General features: G+C 29.1%; 2 protein-coding genes across 4 annotated transcripts in view; one reads left to right on the forward strand and one right to left on the reverse strand.

The window, feature by feature from the left end:
• The window catches only part of LOC119599629, an 82,983-nt gene extending 80,804 nt beyond the window's left edge, over nucleotides 1-2,179 (forward strand). The window contains exons 1-2 of one of the 2 annotated variants that reach the window (XM_037949486.1): nucleotides 757-868; nucleotides 954-2,179. In XM_037949486.1, the coding sequence (XP_037805414.1) occupies nucleotides 778-868; nucleotides 954-1,960 (1,098 nt within the window). In that variant the 5' untranslated portion in view covers nucleotides 757-777 and the 3' untranslated portion in view covers nucleotides 1,961-2,179. Of the gene's footprint in view, nucleotides 1-756; nucleotides 869-953 lie in introns of those variants that run through there. The other variant, XM_037949487.1, reaches the window with a different exon arrangement.
• A 2,371-nt stretch (nucleotides 2,180-4,550) lies between these two features.
• LOC119599638 lies at nucleotides 4,551-18,866 on the reverse strand. Of its 2 annotated transcripts, XR_005231083.1 has the most exons (6): nucleotides 18,819-18,866; nucleotides 10,476-10,595; nucleotides 9,444-9,540; nucleotides 8,838-8,935; nucleotides 6,346-7,160; nucleotides 4,551-6,248 (listed from the first exon to the last, which is right to left on the reverse strand). XR_005231083.1 is itself a non-coding variant. In XM_037949502.1 (5 exons), exons 3-5 carry the CDS (start codon nucleotides 9,521-9,523, stop codon nucleotides 6,688-6,690), a joined length of 651 nt encoding a protein of 216 aa, XP_037805430.1. In that variant the 5' UTR covers nucleotides 9,524-9,540; nucleotides 10,476-10,595; nucleotides 18,819-18,866; the 3' UTR covers nucleotides 4,551-6,687. The 2 variants fall into 2 exon arrangements, 1 of the variants encoding a protein (XP_037805430.1); XM_037949502.1 differs by having other exon boundaries at nucleotides 4,551-7,160.
• Nucleotides 18,867-18,873: the final 7 nt, after the last annotated feature.

The raw sequence follows: 18,873 nt of genomic DNA on the forward strand, positions 1-18,873 counted from the left end.
CATTAAATAAATTTATTTTACCATTCAAATGAGTCATAAATATAATATAAACAAACAAGATATAATAAATATGAGATAAGTATATCAAATTTAATTATGATAGACTTAATACATTATTTAAATTGATTAACAAACATACATATATGTAACGTCATTTAAAATGTCATAATCATATATGAAAAGTTTAAATGGCATCAAATCTAATTTAAATAATTATTAAATTCTGGATGGAAATTAAATATTCTTCTTGTCTACTCATATAATGAAATAAATAAAAAAAAAACTAAATAAAATATGCAAATGAATTTGTATATACATACATATGTACATACATATGTATACATAAAAAAGAAATTTTTAGTTTGTCATTCTAATAATAAACTAAATTCATATTATCCAAATAGTCCCTCCGTCTTTTTATGGAGTTAGAAGTAAAATAAAATAGACACAAACATAAATAGAGACACAAAAAATATTTAGATATTTCGATGGTAAAAGTTTTGGCAGCAGATCAAAGTGCTAAAATTTAAGCATTGAGTTGTAATTTAAATTTAAACGAGTTGTGACAATCCCTTAGAAGATCGAGTTTAATTTATTCATTTATATTACTGTTTAATCTTTTTAACTGTTCATTTTATTTAAAATAGGTTGACTTTGTTGATTTGATCAATGACCAGTCAATGAGGCTAAAAATGTTTTTTAGAACTTTGTATAAATATAAGACAAGTTTACAGCTTGAAAATTAGTTTTTAGCTGAATTTCGTAAGATAAAGACTCATGTTTCCTGCAAAAATGGAGCTTAATTTATTTACCTTTCTATTTTTGATTTTCATTTTGTTGGTGTTTTCATCAAATACACACGCTGCTTGTAAATAAATATACTCTTCTTAAAATTGTATATATTATGTATACATTTTTGACAATATGTTGATTTTATTTGTGAATCATTCTAGCTACTACAAATGGAAAGTTATTGAAATTCTATCCAATTACAAAACAACAGTACAGGGACATACTTGCATTAACTAAACAGCAGTCCGCTATACCTGAAACAGATGTTATGGAAACTCATCGTTCCTTGGCGGATTGGAGTAATAGCTTACGTAGTAGCTGGAATACTTTATTCAATGTTACTGGTGACAGCCTCAATAAGAGTTTGGGACAAAAAGGGGATAGAACTTATCCGATTTGTGTTATTAAAACTCAAGACCACATGCGTCGTAAGCGTGGTGCTAGACAATATGATTATAATAATGGTTACGCTGGCTTAGCACCTAATGTTGTCTACCCGGGATTCTCATACTACGGAAGGCCTCCATACCACAGGCAATCATACTATGGACATCCACAATATGGTTCCCAGTATTATCAAACACCATATGAAGAAGAAAATATCGATGACGAAGCTGCAAATGACGGTGAAGATACTGAAAATAATGACAATGAACCTGAAGAGATGCCAGATGTAAATGAAAATGACAACGTTCCGGATAAAGAATCAAATTCTCCCATTATAAATTGTGTTGTTGTAATTCGCCGTAAGAATCAAATTATTAATAAACCTATAAACCCAGAAACTGACATCACAGACGACACTAACGATGTCGAAGGGTATTCTCCACCATCTTATGGACAACCGCAATATCCTCATTACCCATACCCCTACCCACCACAACATCCACCATTGTATCCGTACCCTCCACATGATCACTATCCCTACCCTCCACATCCCCATCCATATGAAAATTCTCATCCTTCCTCCAGAAGCAACAAAATTTCAGGCATGGACCCTTTAGCTATGGTTCAGTACCAACAAATGATCGCTGAATACTACAGACATTTACATGCCCTTTATATGGCGGATGCAACCACTGGTAATGCCAAAAGTGATGATCAGTCTGATTATGTTGATGATGATGTTGAAGAATACGATGACAAAGAAATCGGACAATCAAGATAGTGATAGAGAGGAATATTAATATTTTTTACATTACATTCTCACGTTATTATATTTCTTCAACTTAGTATAAGATATTAAAATAAATTGTTATACATATGCATATTACAACATTTCAGACCAAAAACTTTATTTACAATTTCAAATGTAACAATTTTCCTAATTAGTTCACAGTAAGATCTTTAAAATTAATATATACAAAAATAAAATCAAGACTTTGAAAATCATGTATCCAAAAAAAAAAAAAAAAAAAAAAAATAATGAAATATTTTCAAGTTTTTAAAGAAATCAATTTTTGTTCTTTTACAAATAAATATGTATTAACAAATAAACAAAAATTCATATTAAAACAACAGTTTTTTTAAAATTTGTCTAAACCATATATGTTTATTTTGTTTCTTCATTTCGTTATTTACTTTTTTAATATTATTAGTTTCATACACAGTGTTTTATATTTATATTTAAACTTAAAATACTTTATTATTATAATTACTTTAATTTTTATTATAATTAATATACGAGTACTAATCAATTATTGTGATAGTGTTTATTTTGTTTTACTATGTATTACTAACTTATTAATGCAAATTATGATTTTTTAATATTTATTCTAATAAATATTTGTTGCTACTTGTTTATAACATAATTTATGTGAGATTAAATCTATGTATTTATGTATAAATATAATTATCATATTATTTCACTATAATACTATTTATGTATGCATATTTATGATTATATTTAATGCTTAATTTTATAAACAATAATTACCACACCTGGTAAAAATCATTAAAATTATCTATAAAATCTTTATATGTACAAACATAACAATAATATGAAAAATTCTAAAATGGAAAACAAAGTGGCTGCCAAAGTTTCCTTTTCATTAATATATCATTCAATATCGAAAACTAAAAAGTAGTGCTTAATAGAATAAATTGAAATATTTATCAGGTTATCACATATTATCCAATAATTCCTTATGGTTGATAGATCTAATTACGATAGATCCAGCAATAACCTGGTAATGTCATCAACCTACACAAAAACTTACATTTCAATTACCACTACTCTCCATCTGCATTACTTTGCAGTGCTTTAGTAACTACTTACATAAAAATTTAAATTTTTTGAATGATACAATTTTTGTTAATTATAATATAATACAAATTAATTTGAAATGCCAGTAAAAATTTGATCTTGAAATTTGATGCAAAGTCTAAAAAATCAAAATAAATAAATAAAATATACAATTCTGTCGAATTATAACAATTATTTTTCATCGAAAATACAAATACTTGTACAGAATAGTTAATGTTTTTAAATATACTTATCCCTCGATTTCACGATACCCGTTTTATAGATTTCATTACATTCGATTTACAACACAGTGATTGCATATGGTTTCCTTAATATAAGAAAGACGTACCTATCATTTAAATTATTTTTATTAAGTTGAAAGAAATCTTATTAAAAACAGATGGTTAAGATGAAGGAAAAATTTTAATGAAGTTTTAAGTTTTATCAAATTGTTATTATTTGTCAAATCACAGAGCACCTCTTCAGGGCGTTTCTAGGGCAGTTAAGGAGTTTTTATTATTAACATTTGAGAAAACTTACATATAAATTCAAAAACTTTGTGAAGAATGCCTTTAACAAACAATAGAAAATTTCAACAGAATGGTTTGTTTAATTAGATTTTCCTTCTGCAACACTGTGAAATGGCAATCAAATCAAAACTTACAGTCCTAGTCATATCCAAATTTTATTAAAAAATCGGGAAGTTCTTTATACCGTTTATAAATTGTTAAAATCGCAAATAACTGCTTTTATAATGATCTGATCGTTGTGCAGTGTTACATGTGCAGTTTTAAAATACAAATACATATTTTCACTTGATTATTGGGACCGACACACAGAAAAAAGATTTTATAATTCCGAAGGAGGAAAAGATACAATAAGAGTATGAAAAAAAGTTTTGGATCTACATACACACATATGTACATATGCACATCAAATTGGAAAGCAGTTTCATTTTCCTTATTAAATGTCGTTGAAATTTATCACATTTATTATGTATTGCAAGTGTTTGGAAAATTAAAATATATGTTAAAAAACAACATTTTTTATGTTAAATTAATACTTTAATGATTGTAATACTTATTTGTGAATGTTTATAAACATAAACAATTTGATTAGTTAGTGTTGGAATTTATTTGTATTTGTTGTTGCATGTAAAACATTGTTATTGTTATTTGCATATTTCATATACATTTTTACCATATTTCTTTTCAGCTTTTTATAATTGTGCTTAAATATTTAATTTGTATATTAATACAATAAATACAAATATTTTCGTTTACATATTTTATACTTGTATTAAATTTATAATTAACATTAGTATGTGTGTGTGTTTTTTTCATAAATCACTGTTTTTTTCCCTTAAATTATGTTTTTATTTACACCTTTGTTACTTGACAAAATTTTAAAATGCAATTTGTATGATAATTTTTATTTATTGGAATTTTTTAAATATTTTATTTAATTAATTATAAAATGACACTAATAAATCTTAAATTTATATTATGATCATTTACAGTGCACGTGGTTGGTATTAAATAAAAAATGTACAATTTGATAATAAAAATAATAATTATAATTTTAAATAAAGTTTATTTTATGTATGTTTTTATGTATAATTAATAACACAGAGTTTATTTCACCTAAATGAAATTTTGTATTTAATCAATCAGATGAAGCTTTCAACATGAAAGGATAAAATATAAAAAGGACAAATCAATAAATTGTTTTCGCTGCAAGATATCGGGTTCTATAAGTTGCCATAAATGTAATCAAAAATTTAAAAAATATGTAATGTTTTTTCTATGAAATGTACAGTTTAATTTTGTTATTAATATTTTACTGCTATAAAATTATAAAAAAAAAAAAATCAAGTGAAAACAATTTTTTGATATTCTCTACAAAAATTTAGTACTCTTCAAAGGACTAGGACTGGTTCAAAACTAATTCAAATATATGGAAAAAAAAACATACTTCATTTAACATTGTGTTGTCCTAGGTGAGGACCACGTAATCCATTACACATTACATCGGAGTAATTCCAAAACTACTCCCTTGCATAAATTATGGGATTACACGATCCGCAACATGGTCTCATGTAATGCAGGCTATGGACCATGATGTTTTCAAAAAAATAAACGTGATCCCTGCCTGCATTAATTAAATAGGTCTACCAAGCGAATCATGTACTCCAATGATGTATACAGGAGAGTAGTTTTTCAATTACTTTAATAGTTCATGTACTCGAATAATTTTTGCAGGGTTTTTATCGCCACAAGTCTTTAATCGATTTCTTTATTGTTATATTTATTTTCACTTTTTAATGCTTTAAAATTATAATTATATATACATATGTATGTATATTAGAGTTTCAACAAGCTTTTTATACTATACATATATTCTATATGGAACGGATAGGGCAGTTCTGAAATTTTCAAAAATTTTATAAAAGTTATAACAACTCTAATGTACATATTTTAAAATACAAGAAGTTATCTAAAAAACACAATCTCCCATATACTTGTTGTTGAACTACACTTCGTGCAACTTTTATGTTAATATTGGAAATTATTTTAAATGAGATTAATTTCTATAAAAGAAATTTACGTATGGGCAATTTCGTGTAAAGTGACCTAACTTAAAAAATCGATATCCTTTGGACAATTTAGAAAAGTTACACTCATTTGAAAAAATCCTGTATGACCAAAATTTCGAACTTTGATTCCCTCTAACTCCAGCAGTTCCTGGCCTATTTGTATTTGGCCTACTATCCAATAGTACTAACCTTGGTGCACATTTCAACAAATCATTTTTTAAAGTTGTCCCTTTATTATGAAAAATATTAAAAAATTATTGTTCAAATTTATTCGAAGATTTTTTTTTTGCAATATGAAATAAAAATATAAACAGATATTTGATTTATAATCTATGTAACATTATATTGAACTTTTAAATATTTTTATAAAAACTACAATTTAAATATTAAATAAGATAAAAAAACATGCGGAGAAACAAAACGTAAAATTTTATAATATTCGTACTTTTTTGGTTAATTTTTAATATTTGTTACATCATTGTGATGATTTCTATATAATTTACAAAACTACTTCCTTGTAAGAGCATCTTAAACTAACTCACTGATTAACTGATTCGCTGACTGACTTATTCTTTGCACAAAAGATTAATTACCACTTTCTCATTCTTTGAGTTGCTAAAAAATGAGAACAACAATGAAATCTTTTGTTCCATCATTTCATTCGTTCAGTTTCATTAATTTGTATACATTTTGCTCACCCATCCATACTCACAGATGTATGTACGTTATTCCACAAAGCCTTTTACATTCTTCCCATTTTCCTTTACGATTCCATCTTAATATTATTATAATTTTATTTTATTTATTTTGTTTTTCTGCCATATAAAAAGAACTTAAACTTTATGTATTGTATTTTTTGTGTTCTTCCAAGATACGTGTACTACTTGTATTTTAAAACTCATGTCTGTCGTAAAAAATTGAATCATAGAAAAGTATATGGAATGAATTAAAACATGAAAAAACACCACCTTAACAATCTACTTGGTTTTGTTTTGTTGTTTTTTTAAAGAAATCTGGGTTGTCTTGAACTTTGTTCATCATAAACTTTAATCTTTCATCTAGAGATTCTGCCATTGCAACTCAAATGCGGTGCTTTCCTGCACATAGTTGCTAACATAGCAGTTGTTGGTAATGTTGTTCCGTTGGTATCAAATAATGCTGACGATGGAATTGTTCTTATTTCTTTGAATGATAACACAGGTAAAATGTATTGTTTAGATTGTGCCATTTTAGCAACAGTAGATATTCTTTTCGTATTTTGTACTACTGTTTTTGTAGCTGACATTGATGTTGACGCTGATGCATATGTTGATGTTGCATTTACCATTGATAATGATGCATTACTTGTTGATGATTTCTTCATTGCCAATATGGTTATTGTGGTTTTAATTGTTTTGCTTCTGCTGGTGCACATAAAGTTTTGTAAACAACATGTTAGAATAGTGAATAACATGCAACAAAAGGTTGTGTAAAAGTTGGCATTATTCATGTTGCTGGAATTATGTTGCATTGCAGCTGGATGTTCGCCTTAAATAAAAAAGTATAATTTAATTTTAAAATTAGTATAAGTTCTGAGTAATGTTTAACTTAAATAAATAATCCAATTTTCGTTATCAGACTCCTAATTTTATTTTTTCTTATTTTACATTTATTTTATCCTTATCAAAACGGACAGAAAACGGATAACCGCTCCAGTATCAAAAATCGAAATCGGCAATTTTTGATATAAACAAGTGTTATTGTTTGACCTAAACATGTTGATTACTATTAAAAATTCTGTAAATTTGTTGTTTTATATTATAGGTTTTTGCACCAAAATGACCTGAGAAAACTGGTTTTTAATTAATATATATGAAAGTGAGAATAAGAAATATTACTCTCTTACATGTACAGATATGGTGTAAATTCGTATTGAATGAGTATTTTTTTTATTAATATTATTTTTAATTGTCAATATTGGTCCATTTTAAATGAAGATCTTTCTTACAGTGGTCAACTGAAATTTAATAAAAATGGCTAATTCAAACCATTATTTCATAAAATATCGACAAATAATATTAAACAAATATATTAAAATTTTTTAAATGATAGAGTTTGTGTTTGATTAATATTTTAATTTTTTCAATCATTGTTTTAATAGATTTTTGAATATAAGTTGGCTCTAGCCCCCATACAAAGTGACTTGAAAGTCAAAATTAACTTATAAACACTAATATCACCATGAAATTCTGAATAACTAACCTTAATGTAGACGTAAATCCGTTTACCAAAACGTATAAGGATAGGCTCATTTTTACCCTTGCCCCCATATAACTTTTTTTGGTCAACAAATTGTCATAATATTTCGGAATTAAGGTAAAAAACAAATTAAATGCTTTATTATTAAAAAAATAATCCACACTTTGGTCGGCCATGATCATCTATATATTCTTACATGTTTGATAATAAAATAAATTGTCCTATTATTCAATGAAATAATTTTCATTTTAATTTATTTACGCCCTAAAACATACGAATGTTACATTATTGTGTTATTAACAAAAACATTTCTAGTCATTGTCTAAGTGTTTTTTATTTAGTTCATTCTAGGTATATGTGAAGGTCCTTTGATAGCCATGTTCATTCTTCTATTGAGAAGGGTTTACTTTCTCCTACATTTATTTTACAAGTTCTGTGTTAGTTGACCTGTTATTATCAGTTTAAATAACTTCGTTGTTTATTTTACGTTTTGAACAAAGTTTATTCTACTTATATAATATATGGATATATTTTTTAATTTTAAATAAAAATTGTTCATACAAATATAGTAAAATATTTTGTTATCACAAATTTCCACTTGGCTAAACAGAAACTATAAATATAGAGAATTATAATAGAATGGAATAGAATAGGACAGTTGAGTCTGGTTATGAAGGTGTGTGTCTCACGATTCAAAGTGTGGATATTATTTGTATGTATATGAATGTGTGTCAAAAATATTGGAAAAGTTTAAAGCTGAATTAAAATTAAATATCTATAAAATAAGTTTTCAATATTTGAAGTTATTTGTACTGTAGTTTCTTAAACATATGTACATATGTACTATATTCATGCTAAATAATATTACCAACCGGAATAATTAATTATGGTTTGTTCATATTCTTTAAACCTTTTAATAAGATTATTAAAATTACTTAATATATATTATGGAGATACACAACTTACCTATAATTACATGGACATATACACTCGATGATTTTGCTATCGTCGGTACACAAGTGTAATTGCCAGTGTCACTGGATGAGGCTCTTCTTACTTTCAATCTGAAAATTATAAACGGAATTGTTAATATAGTTGACAAATGCTTTATAATTAACAATATGAACACAGTCCTACTAATTAGATTTTCCTGTGTAAATGTCCTAATGAAATAATTTCATTTAAAATTTTTTGAACAACTTGTAAAGTGTAAATGTTTTCAAAATATATTCAATTCCTAAGAATTGCTCGTAGTAAAAGCATGAAAATTAATTTTTTTAAATAAAATAGTGCCTTTGTTCTGTATTTTTCGAATCGAGAAGAAACTTTAAAATATAATAGTCTTTGACTTTTTAGCAGTGAGATTTTAATAGTTTTGAAAAACACATTAAAATATAAGTAAAATTATTTGTATTAAATTTTAAAAATTTTTTGTCAATTCGAAAAATACAAAACATAGGCACTGTATTTAAAAAAATAATATTTAATTTATTTTATAAATCGTGAGTATCTATGATATTCCTTTTTATTTGTACATAATTAATTAAATTCAGCAAAGCAAATATCACTTACCTTGAAGTAAGACCATCCGACCAATCGTTTTCAACTGTTATCCTTGTCCCACTATCAATTTCATTTTGATTTGTAGTCATGTCAATTATTTCAGATCCTTGAAAAAAAGTAGAAAAAAAAATTTAAAAATCAGAATAGTGATACTCCACAAAAACAATAATTAAAATAAAGAAATGAAAAAGAAAAACATTAAACTGAAGTAAACCACAATTAAATTAACACATTTTTAATGTAGAAAATGTAGAAAAGTGCTCACAGGAGGTGACATTGAGATGGAAGGACTTTATATTTGTTTATTTTTTTATTTTTTTTTTTTTTTTTGTGAATTAAACATTTTAGGTTTGTGTGTTGGCGGTGTCGCTGTCCGCAATGAACATCAATGCTGGTATATATCATGAATATGTGTTAAATATCAGCCAGCAACAACGTCATAAAAAATATTACTATAAGACTAATATAACTCGAAATTCTATTTTTTACAACTGAGAACTAAATAATATGCGTAATTCTAAAGTCTTTCATATAATTAGATCTATTTTTATTTTACATTTACATATTAACCTAAATTTGATTTAATTTCTCAAATTCCATTATTTGCTAATAAGTTATTTAAGAAATAGTGAAATGTCATCAAACAATCAAAGCCGTTTTTGGCGAAATGATTTTTTTTTGACTTATGTCAGTCATGTACTAAATGTGCGATACGTATGTATACATATTTTATATAATAATATTATACATGTGTATATTTACAATGAACATTGTTGGAAATAAATTTATTTAATTAAAAATGTAAAATGAAAAAAAAAAAAAATAAAAAAAGTTAATTACATAAACTTATTTATAAGTGCTACACAATATACTCAAATAAATTTTTGGCTACCAACAGAAACGGAATAATTCGAAACTCAAAAACATATTTTAATTAAGTAATTGGATGTTTAAAATTTGAAAACAAATCATTCAAATGGATTAATTAAAAATGCATTAATTTTTGCTGTTTTCTTTGAGTACATGCTTAAAACTTCTTACCTTTATACCAAAATATATTGCCCAGTTCATGAGGGCCCTGTATTATTTTACATGTTAAATTTATGTCACTGCCACTTTTGACGTACAAATCTGTAGGACCAATTATTGTGGCTTTAAGTTCTGAAAATAAAAACAAGTCAAGATTTATAAACTTAAATTTATGTATACATGATTATTTTATTTTAAAGTAATTAAAAAACATATGTTTATAGGAAATTTCATATCAAGTGACCAACTCAAAAAATCCATCTTGATAAAACTTGCACCATGGTTAGAGAGAAGGCCAGACACAAATTTTTAGCTCTATCGGTCCGGAATTAGAGGGGGTCAAAGTTGGACATTTTCGTCATACAGGGTTTTATTCATTATGAGGGTAACTTTTCACCAATTGATCCTAGCAAAAATTGTCCAAAGGAGCTCAGATAGGCCTACTTATTCAATAGTACTAACCTTGGTGCAAATTTTATCAAAATTGGAAGACATCGATTTTAAAAGATGGGTCACTTGACACGAAAAGACCCATATATATGTCGTTAAAATAAAGCTTTTTTTCATAATAAACTGCGACTAAATTGCAAGAAATATTCACTTTCACTTTTTATCCTTCTTTTTTATGTTCGCTGGTATTTTTATTTGAACATAAATAATAAAGTACATTATGTAGTGCACAGTGGTATGGAAAATAAAAAAGAGGTACATACATTTCTAACTTTTAATAGGCTAGTCAGCAAGCGCTGTCGAGCTGAATGTGACTGTCAAATAAATGAAAACTCAGAACTTAAACTCGATAACACTTAATTTTCCTAACGAGCGCGTCATTATAAAAGTTTTATAAATTAGGCCAATTCTAGCTTATGCTTCAATAATCTGGTGGACTTATTTGAACAAAGTGTAATATCAAACTACTACTTGGGTATAAGTTGTACCATGAGTACTACGTCAACCAAGGCTGGATATTCCTTACATTCAATAATAAGATAAGAGGCGGTACTTACAGCCGAACGACCCAAAACTTTGGCCGAAATGGCCAAAAGCGGTTATAGGACACGTTATCAATATATACTGGACACATTGGAAGGCTACACGCAATCATCGGACGTGCGTGACCTATGCGGTCACGCATGAACATTAGAGCAAATACCAGTAGGAATCCGTTGCTATACGGATGGCAAAGTGGGTCTGGGGTAAATCCCCATGATGAATGGGACCAATATTTCATCTAAATTCCCGAAATTTTTTGTTTTAAGCAATTTGTGCTATTATCTAGAGATCTTGAGGTCGCGGGTGGCTCAAATTTTGTATTCAAGACTAAGCCCTATGCTGAATTTGAAAATGAATTCAGAAATGAGGTAGGTCCAATATTTCATCAAAATTTCTGAAAGAAAATTCAGAACAATTTTCCAACGAAATTTCATTTCACACCAGTTCTTGTCTAGGCTAGTAAGTACTAAAATTAGTCAAGACAAGAAGACATTTAGGAAAATTAAGCGAGAAAATAGAATTTCTGGGTTGGTAAAATGGGTTCCGATTTTTATAAGGAAATTTGGAGAAATATTAAATCTAGCTCAATTCTGAAACTCATTTTCAGATTCAGTACAGGTTTTAATCTGAAATGTAAAATTTCAGTATTCATAGTATTTAAGACAAGAACCATCATACATACAAAGTAAATTTAGGAAAATTAAGTCAGAAAATGGAATTTTGTGGGAAAATTGTTTCAAAATTTTTGTCCAGAAATTTTAATGAAATATTGGACCAAGCTCAATTATGGAACCATTTTTAGATTCAGTAAATTCCGGAAATGTTTTTATTTTGAGAAATTTGTGGTATTATCTCGAGATCATAAGATCATAAATTGTAATTTGTAATACTTGATGGAAAAATGAATGCGGGTATTTCGTTCTTTTTTACCAACTATTTAGTTGTGATTAATTGTAAAAATTACATTTACATTCATACATACGTACGTAATACATATTACACAAAAGACACAATAAATATAAAAAAAATAAAAAATTATTACAGCATTATTATCACTGCTACAAAAACAAGGTACAATTTTACAAAATCGCGAAACATTTTGTGAAATTTTGAACAAGGGTAAAATTAATCAAGGGTGACGGAAATTTTATTTTCAAAACTAAAACTTATGTTGAATCCGAAAATGAATTCAGAATTGAGCTAGGTCCAATATTTCATCCAAGTTTCTTCTCAATCCTGCGTTTCTTGTCCTGTCTAGTAAGCAGTGTTGCCAGGTTAACCTTTTTAAGGTTAAATTTAGCCTTTTTATTTATCATTTAGCATCAAAATGTATGTTTTAACTTTTGGCTTTTTCTAGTTTTTCTGCTTTCTTATTCATTTTTCATAACAACCTTTACAAAAACACACAGAAAAAAGTTTCAGCATAAATATTATGATCAGCATTCATTGACTATAGTCTTTAGTAAAAATATTTAAGAATACGTTCCTAAATGATACGAATTTTTTCAAATTTCATAATATTTTTCATTTGAAACGTTTTAATACTCAATATTGTAGTTTCATATTTGTTGATGTTGATGTTGTATGAAAATAAATACTATAAATTTACACATTGTCAGGAATGAACCACTTCTTAAAATTAAAATTAAAATATACATTTTGTTAAATCATTTTAAAAGTAAATCTATTATGTGTCATAAAAAATTTGGTTGTATGATAATTATAATTCGTTTTCATTCCATTTGGTTTCCGTTTATTATTTTTTTATTTTTATGTCCAATTTATATGCAAATTATTTGTTTATACTGAATACTTTTTTCACTTCATTATGAAGAGTTTAGATGTGATTTACAGATGCTCTCATACATACTTTTCAAATTGGTCTTCAATTTATTCCCGCATTATCGTTGTGCCTTAACGGTTATTTACCGAATATTTTAAGGATACTAATCTGTTACGGTTGTGTTTGTTAAGAACATGAAATGAAATTGGACATAAGAAATATTTGCGTATGCATGATTAATGTCAACACAGTGAGCAGGGTACATTTTCATTGCTTTCTCACAAGATTATCCTCATCATCATAATATGTATGTATCGGTTCCAAGTTTGTACTTTTCTGTGCTCGGCACGACTATTAAAATGTCATATGTATTATGAAAAGAATGATGATGAGGACGATGACAACGATAATGATATTGACTTATGTATGTATATCTATACATAAATTTATTTGCTTGTCAACTTATATTTATTTAATGAATTATTTCAAATGAATGACGTTTAGTTTTTTCTTTTTTTAATTTGGAGTTTCTATGGTGGGTTAATGTAAGTGACATTTTTCATTTATTTCAAGATTTTTTTATTTTTCTTTTGTATAAACGTAAATAAGTATTTACTTTCTTGCTATAATTTTATTCGCTAAGAATTGAAGAATCGTTTATTACTCTTGTTACTGAAAGTTGCGAATGACTTTTACAAATTGAATTTTATTTATTTGATTTGACAATTAATTAAACATTATTTATGTGTAAGTATTATTTGTTTGTTTGATTATAAGAATCTATGTATTTATGTATGTATGTTGCTATGTATATAAAAAAGTAAATAAAAATTGTAATTTGTAATATTTGATGGAAATCGAAATTAATGCGGGTATTTCGATTATTTTGTTTTTTACAACTATTTAGTAGTGATTAATTGTAAACATTACGTTTACATTCACACATACATACGTACGTTATACATATTACACAAAATACACAATAAATATAAAAAAATAAAAAATTATTACAGCATTATTATCATTGCTGCAAAAACAAGCTACAATTTCACAAAATTGCGAAACATTTTGTGAAATTTTTAACAAGGGTAAAATTAATCATACTCATAACTAGTTTAGGGTCGGCTACTCCCGATTACACTTAGGTTAGGTTAGGTTAGGTTGATAAGAGGATGTGTAGTACATCAAGTCCAAAGAAATACACCTAGGCCAATATATTAAGGGCTGTAAGCGCCATATTTATTCTAATCCAATTTGCACATTCCGTTATTGCTCGGACTTCTGCCTGGAAGCTTGTATTATGATTAGGTAAACGGTGGTATATTTTTGTTTCTGGGTCTTCAATATAGAACCCCAGGCCCACTTTATCTCCCAATTTAGAGCCATCCGTGTAACAACGGATTCCTAATGGTATTTGCTCTAGTTTTCCGCTTGACCAAGACATTATATATGGGATCAGCGTTTCAAAGTTTCCGACACATTCTGTGTCTGGTATGCGATCAGGCACGTCCAATGATTGTGTATAACCTTCCAACGTGTCCAGTATACATTGATGACATGTCCTATAACCGCTTTTGGCCAGTTCGCCTAAAGCAAAGAGACGTTCGGCTGTAAGCGTCCCCTCATATCTTAAATATGTTTCAATGGGTGGAATATCTAGCAACGTTTCCAGAGATTTTGTTGAAGTAGTACACATGGCACCACTTACATATACCCAAGCAGCATATACGCTGAACTCCCTGTAGTAGTTGGATATTACACTTTTTGTCCAAAGCAGTCCACCAGATTATTGAAGCATGAGATAGAACTGCTCTAATTAAACTTTAATAAAGCCAATTTCTCATAGTAGGACTTAAGACCCCATTTCATATCTATAGTTCTCCTACATATCGCCCAGCACCGATGTGCCTTGTTGATCCTATCCATTTTAATTTCCGGTCGAGAATTACACCTAAGTATTTAACTTTGTCTGTCACCGGTATCATCTTGCCCAGGAAGCAGGGTTCACTATACGTAGAAATTTTTATCTTTCTCGTAAAAAGACAGATTTCTGTCTTCGCCGGGTTAACATTGAGGCCTCAAGGTTGAGCCCAGCTCAAGGCCGTATTCAGAGCATCCTCAGCTCATCTACACAAGTAATTTTAAATATATCAGATGTAATTACAATTTCCGTGTTAGCCTCCCCTTCCTCCAATATCGGTTCATCTATGTTATTCGATATACCGGGTGGGAAATGATAGTCCATTGGGAGTTTCATTGTCTCCTCCATATCCTCCTGCCCGTGTCATCGACCACAGATTCCGGTTGGAATTAGACATTTATGCTGTCTACCTGTTCACAGAAAAGTTTCCGGGAGTCTCCTTTGGCTTTTCGAACAATCAGAAAAGGAGTGATCGTCCGAAACTCTCCAATACTGAACATCCGATGTGGATAATCCTGTTGAGAGGAGAAAACATAAGTTCTTGTGACATAAGATACATGTTCTCGGACGAGACCCTATATCAGCGTAGAAAAGTTGGAAATTACGGATTTAATCCAGAAACCTTGTTGCGAATCGTCCAAGGTTCCTGGATTAAAGCTATATGTATCTTAACTGTGTTAATTTTAGCCATCAGAGCATTGGAAGCCGTCTCGCTCCGATGGAGGTTTAGTTGGATAACCTCAATCATTGTCATCGATTTAAACTGTTTTCCAGCGAGTTGGTGATCAGCTCCTCGCTCGTTGGATTTGACTCCTCCGGGTTGCCTGAAGTGGCTATTAATGCAGTGGATTCTATTGATGGCACTGGGGTCTCCTTATCAGGCATAGGAATAGTAATCTTTTTCATCTAACCTTTCCAATTTTGGAAAGCACTGATGTTCTGTCTTCGGGCGAATGAGTGATTTCCTCCTCGCTTCCAGGATTTGATTCCTCAAAGCTACCAGTACTTGCTAATGATGCTTTGGGTACCGTCTTAGGTGTTTTAGTGTCCTTATCGGGACCGGTTTTGACAGCACTTTCAATCGGTGCCATCCCAATTTTGGAAATGGCAGCTGCACTTTCTTTTGGCTAGTTAGTGGTAACAGCCTCGCTTTTAGGATTTGACTCCTCAGCGTTATCAGTAGTGGTTACTGATGCTGTGATCTTAGGTTTTTTATTGTCAGCCCTCTAATCGGCATCTTTCCAATTTTGAATATGACAGCTTTAGAGGCGAAGTAAGCCCTGTCTTTATTCTTGGCAAGACTAGCCATAGATTTCCTCCTCGATACCTATTACAAACACCGGAAGCTCGCTGCTCTTTGCCAGTCCCAGCTTAGCGCTCGTCCCGGAGGAAGGATACTTTCCACCAAGTTATTTAGGGTGCTAACACATGCTGAGATGCCAACCTCATCAACATCACGCCCATGCTGAACTCGCAGCTCAAGCTCGCTATGGTTGTTTGCCCTTTGAAGCGATTGCGTGGTCCATTATCTTATTGTTGACTAGGTCTTTTATTTTACTCTGTTCGTCTATTGGAATTTTGACTGTCGGATTACCGGCTTCGTAAACTGCATAGCAGAGATCGTCCCGGTGTCTTCTTCTAGCAACTTTGGCGTAAGATGGCGGTTCTTCTCCCTTTCCACTGTCTAGCCTCTCCTTTATTCACAAAATTTTAAATCTACTCATTATCTGGCAACAGTGATTGGCTTTATATTAATGGTGCCATACTATTTTTAGATAGGAGTACATTATTTTCTACTTATATTTTAATTTAATTTGTTACACCTCTCCCAATGTTGTCATCATTTATTTTATAAAGTGTTTCCTTTGGAATTTAATGTGTCTTGTTATTTTTATGTATATATATATATATATATATATATATATATATATATATATGAAATTGTACGTATGTATTTTTGTATTTTGTAAGTTATTTTAAAAATAAAAATAAGAAAAAGGAAAATTATAGAAAAGAACGACGACTGCATAATAACTAATGGTTTGTATATCCTATTTTATATTTTTGGGTCTATTATTCTTCTTTCCGTCATTCTATTTTAGCCTCCTTAGAGAGATTGTACCACAGAAGTACTTACACAGAACTTAAAAACGTTAATGCCGCAATGCATTAAAAAGTAAAAACATTCTCAACAAATATCAAGAATAAAAAACAACAAATATATGAAAGAAATAATAAGTAAAGAAAAAGAAAATAAGGTTACATTTCTTTTGGAAATTTATATAAAACTTTTACTTTGTGGAATAGTTTAATGGTCGACCACATTATGTACATGCGTACAAATACATACATATATACATTTGGGTTGCCCGTTTGTATGGAGGATAAATAAGTTATTAATGTTCCCACAGAAAGTTTAGTTCATTCTAAGATATAGTTTCTCAAAATTTTTTCCTGTTTTCCTGTTAATATTTTGAGCAAGATTTTTTCATATTTCACTCAAAATAATGTTATGAAATGTTTATATCTTATCATCTTTGAAATATTTGTGCTAGTTCACAAATCTCGAAAATTTTAAAATTTTTCAAAAAAATTTAAATTGTTACATTCTTATGTATATACATTTATGCGAGTAGGACTCCAACAGAAAATTTATTTTAATATTGTCACTTAATGTTCCCCTATTTACACCCTACACCACTTTAGTGGGGAGGGTATATTGGATTTGTGCTGATGTTTGTAACATACAAAAATATTCGTCCTAGACCTTAAAGTATACCAATCGGCTTAGAATCGTTTTCTGAGTCGATTAAGCTATGTCCGTCCGTCCGTCTGGCTGGCTGGCTGGCTGTCCATGTAAACCTAGTGCGCAAGGTACAGGTCGCATTTTCAAGATAATTGGATGAAATTTTGCACGCACGTTTTATTTGACCCAAGGACGAAGCCTATTGAAAATGGTTGAAATCGGTCCATTATTTCACCTAGCCCCCATAGAACAGAACCCCCCGAAAAGGGCTTCTGAGCTCATAAATATGTTAAATATACAGATATATCGATAAAATACGGCACAACTAAGTTTTATTGAAGTCTTGGTGACCCTGCCAAATTTCATAAAGATCGGGCCCCATTTGACCCTAGCTCCCATACAAAGTCCTCTTCAGAAAATTACTTGAATGTCCCAAATTAACTTATAAACACAAATATCACGATGAAATTCAGCACAATAAAATATTATGTAAATATAATATATTCACAAAATTTTATCGGGCTTGGTCCATATTTGCCCCTAGCCCCCATATAAATCCTCTTTCAGAAAATTAGTTTTTCATCCATAAATTGCTTAAATGTATCGGAACAATGGAATATTGAAGATAAATGCTTTATTATGAAAAATAAATCACATATAATATTCATAAATGGTGTAGGGTATCATATGGTCGGCCACGCCCGACTATACTTCTTACTTTTTTTTTTCTAAATGGACGTTTGTGTTTTTTTTTTTTTTTTTGCTCAAAAGAAAGCTTAGACCATTTCCCTTAAGATCTTTATTCATATTGGTCATAGTCCCACAAAAGTATGTGTACTCTTGGTCCTTGTTTAATTCAAATCGGTCCACTTTTACGCATAACCCCCATACAAGAGAAAGGTTTTTACTTACCAGTATTCCTTATTTAAAACGAGTATGCTCTGAAATTCGACAAGTTCGCATTGAC

Source organism: Lucilia sericata, unplaced genomic scaffold (genome assembly GCF_015586225.1).
Source record: "Lucilia sericata isolate MDLA Ls3-8-SP2 unplaced genomic scaffold, ASM1558622v1 Contig000083F_arrow, whole genome shotgun sequence".
NCBI lineage: Eukaryota > Metazoa > Arthropoda > Insecta > Diptera > Calliphoridae > Lucilia > Lucilia sericata.